At 48.0% G+C, this 9105-nt stretch overlaps 1 protein-coding gene across 2 annotated transcripts; it reads left to right on the top strand.

The window, feature by feature from the left end:
• Positions 1-286: 286 nt before the first annotated feature.
• LOC119372503 (uncharacterized) lies at positions 287-5602 on the top strand. 2 transcript variants are annotated; one of them, XM_037642977.2, is made up of 2 exons: positions 287-342; positions 3884-5602. In XM_037642977.2, the coding sequence occupies exon 2, from the start codon at positions 3978-3980 to the stop codon at positions 5454-5456; it is 1479 nt and encodes a 492-aa protein (XP_037498905.1). In that variant the 5' UTR covers positions 287-342; positions 3884-3977; the 3' UTR covers positions 5457-5602. The 2 variants fall into 2 exon arrangements, with proteins under 2 accessions (XP_037498905.1, XP_037498904.1); XM_037642976.2 differs by having other exon boundaries at positions 296-464.
• The last annotated feature ends 3503 nt before the right edge of the window (positions 5603-9105 follow it).

Genomic DNA, 9105 nt, shown 5'->3' with positions numbered 1-9105 from the left:
CCCTAAAAAAATGCATGAAACTGTGAAACTCTGCGCCCCCGCTAATACAAAAAAAAAGAAAGGAAGAAAGCAAAGACGCTTGTAGATGTCTCACAATATGTTTTGGACCTATTTTCGTTCAAACAGTGCGACCATAGGAATCGTCTTTGCACGCAAACTATATCAGAAAATAAAATGTCTCACCAGCGACGTGCGCGCCAAAAGTATTACAGCGGATGTCTTTCGCGACGCGCCCGCGTAGCTCGTGCCGCAGCGCCTACTATAATTGATTACATAGCTCGCGTCTGCATCAAAACGCTTGAGACGTGCATCCAAGCTTCTCTGGCGCCGTCATTCTTGGACGTATGTATAATGTTGCAAATGTCGCTCATTGTAGAATAAGCCGTGTTGACGCTAGCGTAAATAAGGAGAGCAAAACTGTTTGTTTCGAATGGAAGTTCTCTCGTCAAAGGCGCTGATCTGAGGTAAGCACCACCCGGTAGCGACTGTATGCGTGCCTGCCCCGTGCGAAACGTTCAATGGCACTCCTTGAATACAATCCGCTAGATGTCGAGTAGACATAAGGGACCAAAGCCGCAGTGTTTGTAAGGCGGGTATCTGTCGCGCGCACGAAGTTGTAGCTGTCACATTGGTGTGTCAACAATCGAGAGACGATTACATTAACCCTCGGGTGTTTCATACCACATGTTTGTTCAGTATGTCTAACACGTTTTAGGTAACGCGTGTGGCTTGTCATAATACATTTTAGAGAAAAGGATTGGTCTCATAATGGAGTTAGGGACGCAAACATTTGCCGTGCTGCAAGACATGCATGCTGATGCGAGCGTCACCATAGAGAGGGCGTTGTCATTTTCTCCGGGCATAGTGTGGTAACTTAGAATGCACCCAAAAAATGTCTTGCGGTCAAGAGGGCCAGGTGGTGCTCCCGTCTGTTTTGGGGTTTGCTCTGGGAACTAGTTGGCTGTTTCTTGCGTCTCGTGAGTAGCTTCTGTTGCGAAGCTTTTTTTAAAACAAAATACATATTTTTCGTTTTTAACATATTTAGCGCACAAAAAGCGACATTCCTTGAATGTTGCGAACGTGATATGTATTTCGTGTGCTGAGCTCTAATACAATAATTGTTGGGGTTTGACGTCCCAAAACCACGATTGTGATTATGAGAGACGCCGTGTGGTGGGCTCCGGAAATTTTGAGCATCTGGTGTTCCTCAACGTGCACCTAAATCTAAGTACACGGGCCTCAAGCATTTTCGCCTCCATCGAAAATGCCAGCCGCCGCGGCTGGGATTCGATCCCGCGACCTGCGGGTCAGCACTCGAGCACCATAACCACTAGCCCACCGTGGCGGGTCGTGCTGAGCTATTTGCACATGCCGTGGAAGCAGTGTGCCAACATGCGACTTTTGATTTTACCAGCGAAGCTGCTTAGCAAATCGTTCCTTGTGAGTCGACCGCAGAAAACTATCATCATCTTAACGGGTATGTGCCGCTGTGCGGCTACCTGAGAACAAGTACAGGGAGAGCGAGAAAGAAAGAAAGGAAGAAACAGAGATACGGAAATAAAGATATGAAGAAAGAGAAGCAGAAAAATTCTTGCTGAAAGAAAGTTCATGGAGCGGGATTCGAGCCCGCGTACGCTCGATCCGAAGGCGAGCGTCCTAATTAACCACTCGGCTGTCCACGCACGCTAGCAGAGCATAGCATATCCGTGTATAGTATAGTGTAGCAAGGGGTTGGGAAAGGGAACTGAGCGCGAGAAGGAGAGGTGTGATGGTAAGGGGGAGGGAAAGGAGGAGGAGAGAGATTAAAGCGTAGCACAGAAATAATGAGAAAGAAATGCAGAAAGAAAACGAGAGACGGAATGAACATCAGCGAAAGGGAGAGTAAGAAGAGGAGAGAGAACAAGATAGAAAGAAATAGGAAGCAAGCATCGCGTCGTCTAGCCAACAGATACCGCACCTCCTGGCCAAGCCGCGCATGCGCAATAGCTAAGCCACGCCCACCGGCGGAGACATCGCTCGCAACCAAGTTTTTTTTAAACCTCCTTGCTCGCAACCTCCCGTACGGAGAGTCATGGGGTGTCCTAAGAAAGTGCGTACTCCCGAGGAGGAAGCCGCGCATCTCGAAGCTAGACGTGTCGGTCGACGGGGAGTACGAGCGCCGTCTGACACTGCGCTGGGGCCGCCTGATAGCGCATCTGACTGGCGTTTGCAGGTGTGTAACGCCATGGAGAAGGAGAGCGCAAATGCTGCTCGATGGCGCAGAAGAGCCGAGAAGCTTATCTCATCGTATCCCGAATAGTTGCCTGGCAATTGGCGGTTCAGCGTACGAAGAATGAACAGAAGAAGGCTAATAATCCTAGACAATCTGGAAAGCTAAGAATAATCAGCTGAGCCTTTGCTAACGCTATATGTAATCCTGGCATAGCCGAGCTAAGCCACTGGAAATTTTTTTTATGGTTCACGGGAACATAATTCACATAAAGTGCTACTTCCCTTCTCTGTCTATCTCTGTGTTGTTTTGATAGTTTTAATACTCGCGCTGTGTTCCTGACATAAAGATCAGGCGGATAACGTATATTGAGTGAGCGACTGCGGGAAAGCGGCCGAATTTTACTAACCGCAGTTATCGGGACGAGAAGTTGTTAATTGTCCAACTTTCAGCTGATTCATTTTTGTCTGTGTGCCTGCTTGTGACGTAGCTTTTCTTTACTTAATTCCAGACCCGCCTCTCCGCTGCATACGCATTGATCAGTCCCATTGCGCAAGAGTTGCACCTTGCCGAGCCGATATTCTTGCTAATATTTAATTCTACGACGCATTGTCTGCCGTACAGTGGTTACGGTGCTCTGCTGCTGACCCGAAAGTAGCGGGTTCGGTCCCTCACAATCATATCGTAGTTTTGGCTCGTAATACCCAGGAAATTATTACTAATTCTACGACACATTGCGCAAGTGTAAGGAAGGCTGCTCCTCAAGATAACCGTAATTTTACAAACTGTATTGTCAAACAGTTTGTATGATTAGCACTCGAAATCTTTAGCTAATTGCCTTGAGTATTTTTGTTCTTACGTGACCGTATGCTCCAGCTCGGTCTTTTGGAGGGGGGAGGGGGTACGAATCAGAAAGGGAAGGACAATGTTATTCTGACATTATGGATACATATCGTGGCTATACATGCTCGAAAGAAAAACGAAGCCCCGTCCTGTTCCGATATTAATAGGTCGAGGAGTTACCTAACGTGTCGTCGTTTGTATCAGGGTTACCGCAGGAGGATTGTTCAGGAATACAACTACGCCTTATTCTGACGGAAACTGTGAAGTGATGGCCATTAATAGGGTGTAACTGTGTGAACTGGCGCACACGGTGACCTACTTTTAGGCGAAACACCTGATTGGTATTCAAAAGCGCGTAGCGGCTGACGAGCAGCATAAAAACCAGAAAACTGTTATTTTGTTTTTAGGCATAATGGTTAAATGTCATATGATGCACATTTCCCCCGTGAAGCGGAAGACATGATTTTATGGAAGCTTGAATGCTGCTGCACGAAGCGGACAAGGCACGAAAACTGAGAAAAGCGCCGCACGTATTGCATACATATGTATGCACGTCCACCTGAGCGCATATGCATATGCCTTAGCACGCTCCCAAAGGCAAAATTGTTCACACCTAATTACAGTGTCTCGGTTGGTTCTTTCCGTCCCTTGTCCACTTTCACTTTTTGCACTTCCCCATGGAGAATGGAAATGATTCCGTACCTTCAGCATGATAACTGTCCCTCCAGTAGTGCAGCGGAATTCGTTCGATCGGCATATAATTTACGTGTTTATTCGTTTTTTTTTTCTTTCGCACGCTGCTTTTAAACCCCAACAATTATTATTTCGCAGGCTGCTTGGACGTCACTTCGCAGGAAATTCCGAAGTTCTGTACGTCACAAGCGCGTTAAAATCGTAGTTCAAGCTACCACTCATAACCGCAAGCATGTCCGGGGATGCGTCAGCCGAAGACGTCGAGCTTAGTGACGTCCTCAAGAAAGGGCTCCGGGCGAACACCGACGACAATGCCTGCTCGGGCACTGTTGGCGACGTCTTAGCCGGAGCCCTAAGGCTGGAATACAAGCCCGACCTCACGGTAGATGAAGCCCGCGTCCTGCGGCGGGCCTTCAGCACAGAGGGATTCGTCAAACGGTTGAAACTCTCCGGACTACCGCTAGACGTCTGCAAGGTCGTCCTGGAAGGCCTCGACGAGTCATCGTCGCTGGAAGAACTGGAACTCTTCAACATTGAGAGCAACGACGAGGACTTCACGCTGAACCTCTCCGGGATATTTGGAAACCTCCGCGTGTTGCGCCTATCGTGCAGCGACATCGACGACCAATTCGCCATGGACGTCGCGTTCTTCTTGCAAGACAACACTCGCCTGGAAGAGCTGAGCCTGTGTTACAGTGACATCAGCGACGATGGGGCCACTTCGCTCGCCGAAGCGCTCGCGATAAACAGCACGCTGCGAAAGGTAGTGCTGGCCAACAACGCCCTCACTTCCCGCACCCTCGTCGCCTTCGCGGAGACGCTGACCGTCAACACGACACTGGAGATGGTGGATGTCTTCGAAGTGGACATGGATGAGGAAGACGTCGCAGTCCTGTTCCTGGACGGCAGGTACGCGGACACATTTAAGAGGATGTACATCTTGTGGAAGGAGGACTTTCTTCCGCAGCTGACCAGGCTGCTGCGTGAAGACAGGCATTGCGCGGAAGTTTCCATCGAGGTCACCAAATCGGTGCCAGAGGGGCACCTGCTTGAGTTCTTCGACGCCGTCGCGACGAACTCGACCGTGCGGACGCTTCACATCAACCCGAGCGGAGACAAGGCGTTCGAAGCTCTCACCGACGGTCTCGTGTCCGTCTTGCAGCGATCGTCGACCCTCACTCGCCTCCAGAACTTGATGGGCGTGGACAGCGCCCACGATACTTTGGTTATCCGGGTACTGGACGCCCTGAGGGAGAATAGGTCGGTGACGGCGCTTACCATGTGCTCGGAGCTGCTGACTCCCGGGATCGCAGCGTCGCTCTCGGAACTCCTGGCCACCAACGACGTCTTGAACGACGTCAGCATTTGCGACGACTTGGAAATAAGGAACGAAGAACTCGCCGTCATATTGGAGGGCCTCAGGAAGAACTATACGGTTACGCATCTTATGGTGGCGTGCGACCCGGACGACGACGTGGAAGGCGTGTCCGAGATGGCCGAGCTCCTGGACAGAAACGCCCGCCTCCTGGACAGGGCGGTCGAGTTTGTCAGAGCGGGAGGCAGTGATACCGAAGATGAGGAAGGGGCTGATGCTCTCAAGAAAGTGCGCTCCAGCGCCTCTCTCGTTGAGAAGTTGCGAAAGATCACCGGAAAGACGAAGCAAGATGTCATGGCCGATGTGGAAGCCGCCCTTGCCGGTGCTCAGTGCTGAGCTGCTGCCGACTCCGATGGCACTGACTGTGTCCGGCTTGCTTTTCATAATATTTCAACGCAGCTGATAATGTGAATAGGCTACTTATGGTGCATGCGGGTCGCTAAATAGTCTGCAATATTGGCATTACTTTCGTAATAAATTATTGCAAGGTGCTACTTCATGCAAAAAGGAGCGTGTATGCCAATATTTGTCTTTAAAGGTCCCGTAGATCCAAGACACTGTGGCAGGAAGTGTACATGCTTTTATTAAAAATCCCGCATTTAGCAGTCACAGTGGCGATAAATGATATGCAGCAGTCAGCTAGGACTCAGTTGCGGCCCGTTGTTGAGCCGATGGCAACACACGCTGATCGACATCTTTCTAAATCGAGCAGCTGTATGCTTGACGCGGACGAACGTGTCACGATGGCTACAGTGCGACACCTTATAAGGTTAGCTTGTAGCCAGGTCGGCACTCTTGTTTGAGCGCAAACGCAAGTTTCAGACAAGAGATGGCCGCTCCTGTGCGCTGACGTGCGTAAAAAGAGTATTTTTGGCGTGCATCTACGGGGTCGAGCAACATTAGACTATATTAGTGACAGAGTCATATAGCAGCGCGTACGAAATACTTATAACATTGTTATATAAGAGCGGACAGCCAACACTACACGACTGTAGCCAACATCAGCCAGCACTAAGCCAACAAGGGAAGGACATTTAATTCTACAGTTATGAGCAAACACCGACACTTAACGAACATTGTCCAATGCTCGTCAACCCTATAGTTGAGAGCGTGCTCCATCCAACACTCGCTCACAGTGAGCCATTTATTCGTTGCCACTAAAATTAGCAGGCACTCCAGCGTTAGCCGATACTAGCCACCGAACACCCAGTGGTAATCAACAGTAGGCAACATAGCCAGCACTACCCAATACTGACAGCGTACAGCATCCAGTGCTATCCAACAGCAAGCATTATTATCAAGCATTAGATACCAATATTATCAAGTGCTACCCAACATTAAAGGGACACTAAAGAGAAAACCGATTTTTCTCTTATCAGTAAATTACTCTTTCACAATACCCAAAATCACCACGCTCACGGCGAGAAGACGCGCGAAAAGAAAATGCGGGTGGCGATGCCTCATTGAAGTCCCCGCGCCAAACGCCGTGACGTCATAGATTTTGACGGCGTCTACTAGGCCCCAAGTCGTTCCTTATTATTAAAAATGAAGTACATTGTCCTCTGAGGGGGCCAGAGACATAACAGACCAAGTTTCAGCAAATTTCGTCGAGCCAATGTTGCCAATATGCGACACTCTTTGCAATTAATGAACCACATTAGAGTCCTAAGAGTGAACATTATCAATCTGAACGGATTCATTGTTTCACTTTAGTGTCCCTTTTAACCACTAGTCAGACAGTCAACGCCAGCACACATCAAACACTTAGCCTACAATATATACGGTTACAACCTAAGATTGAGTGTAAGCTCCGCCCACAGCCGTCGCTGTTTCACCCAGAGGAGAGGTTGAGGAAAGAAAAAGGCGCAACTTCTGCAACCCAAATTGGAAGCACGGCTCAGAGAATTGGCATAGATGCCCTATATAATCGCACTTACCCATTTCCGTGACGTCAGGCACCTTTCGCGTAATTCAGGTAGGTGATTTTCCCGTACCGACAATCGTGTCGCTGGTTGTCCATAGAAAACTTCAACTTCCTGCCAAATTTCAGCAAAGATTCCGATATCAATGCTCAGCCAAACGTGATATTTCAAGTAGAGATGATGAACTTTTCATTCTTAGCGTGCGTAGTACTTATACTAGCAGGGAAAAAGTACTTGCGGTTAGTACGCAAACCGCTTAGCACGACTTTCTTGCACAAATGAATGGCAGGGGCGCTGCTGGTCTGGTGGCGGAGCTTGTATTTATCCTTAGGTGGTAACTGACTACAGGCACGTATTGGACAACAAGTGCACGTCATGGCGTGCCCGTCATGTCATGCACATTGAGATATTCCAGCTGAAGAAATTACTGCTATGATATCTTGTCATTCATTGTATCCATATCATATGTTATACATTACAACATGTTTGTCGTGCTTGCCCGCACATTCTAGCATAATATACCGTCTTGAAATAACCTCGACTCGACGGGTTCATGGCGCATGCATCATGCCATTTCTGAGATTCATGGCTTGATAGAGATTAATATTCATGTCATGAACTGTCAGTCACGTTTGTCATACATGCGCATCACATGAAAGAAGGAAGGTAATTTGGAGAGCTCGTTTCTTTTCGTTCGCCACCAATGTTTTTAGAACCAACAAGAAACGTTGTTGGAGACGACCTTAATGAAAACCTGCAGGTAATGAAGCCAAGGAAGCTATAGGGGGCGTTAATTGTACTATTTTAAGTGTATTGTAGTAATTCTGATACAGATCTGAAGAAAGTACAGTGGACGAAAATTCAACTTTGCCGCCGGCAGGGACTGAACCTGCAACCTTCCGAAGGTTGAAGGTTCGGTCCCTGCCGGCGGCAACTTGTCTTTTTCGTCCGCTTGACATTCGTCGCGTCTGTATCAGAATTACTATAATACACTTAACCCACATATGCCCAGTGGCGTACATGCAGGATGCTTCTTCGATGTCCTTCAAAATTGCTACTTCTTTAGGTGAAGACTGCAGCCATTTATAGAAAATGAAGCAGGTGTCTACCGAAACATGTGCTATAAGAGCGTACACATTGCTTGCATTTAATATTACCACGTACGGATTACTTCATCTGAGCGAACGTGTACTCTGTACGGGAGAGGCCGTGGAGCGGAGGATAGCCTAAGATATGACGCTTTCTTTTCTTTTTTCTTCAAATTATTTCAAGAATCCCGCCATTCCACCATTCGTGGTAAAAGTAGTTTGGTAGCAGTGACCATACTATTGCCCGTAATTGCAAATACACAACTTGAGCTCAGTGCCACGAGAGAAAAACGGTGCAGAAAGCGCTGCAAAACGGTGTTGCACTTACCTGCCGGTAAATATTTTGTACGTTTTGTTGCGGGCGCAAATACCCTATTCTTGAATAAAAATATTTGTTTCCTCAGTTTTTCCGAGTATGGCCATATATGGGTTAAAATTAGGGGTGTGCGAATATCAAATTTTTCGAATACGAATCGAATACGAATATCCACCTTCGAATATCGAATCGAATATCGAATATTAAAGGAAAAATGCCTCCACATTAACGATATTTTATTTAACATGTAGCTATTTGAAAAAAAAAGAAAACATTAACAGCCTGACTGGCAACACAACATACACTGCTGTCTCCAGAACACAATGTCCAGGCTAGCACAATGCACATCACAACACAAGCAAATATCACGGCACAATGAAAGTAATGACTAGATGTTATCATGAAGAAATATGAGTTGCTCCACATGATCATGTGGCAGGCGCTCCCTTGTAACAGAGACTCCCCCCCCCCCCCCCCCCACCCCCCACCTGGCACTGAAAAGGCACGCTCGCTTGGAACAGAAGTGGCTGGTATAGGGAGTTACATGGGGCAAAGCTTTGCCAGACTGGGGTATTTGAAGGTGCCTACAGTCCGCCACCAGTCACGTGGGTCACTGTCTTTCTTCAGAAGTGGTCCCGCACAGTGAACGAGTGGTAGTG

Source organism: Rhipicephalus sanguineus, chromosome 10, assembly GCF_013339695.2.
Source record: "Rhipicephalus sanguineus isolate Rsan-2018 chromosome 10, BIME_Rsan_1.4, whole genome shotgun sequence".
NCBI classification, from domain to species: Eukaryota; Metazoa; Arthropoda; class Arachnida; order Ixodida; family Ixodidae; genus Rhipicephalus; species Rhipicephalus sanguineus.
This window is presented reverse-complemented; position numbering and strand designations above follow the sequence as displayed.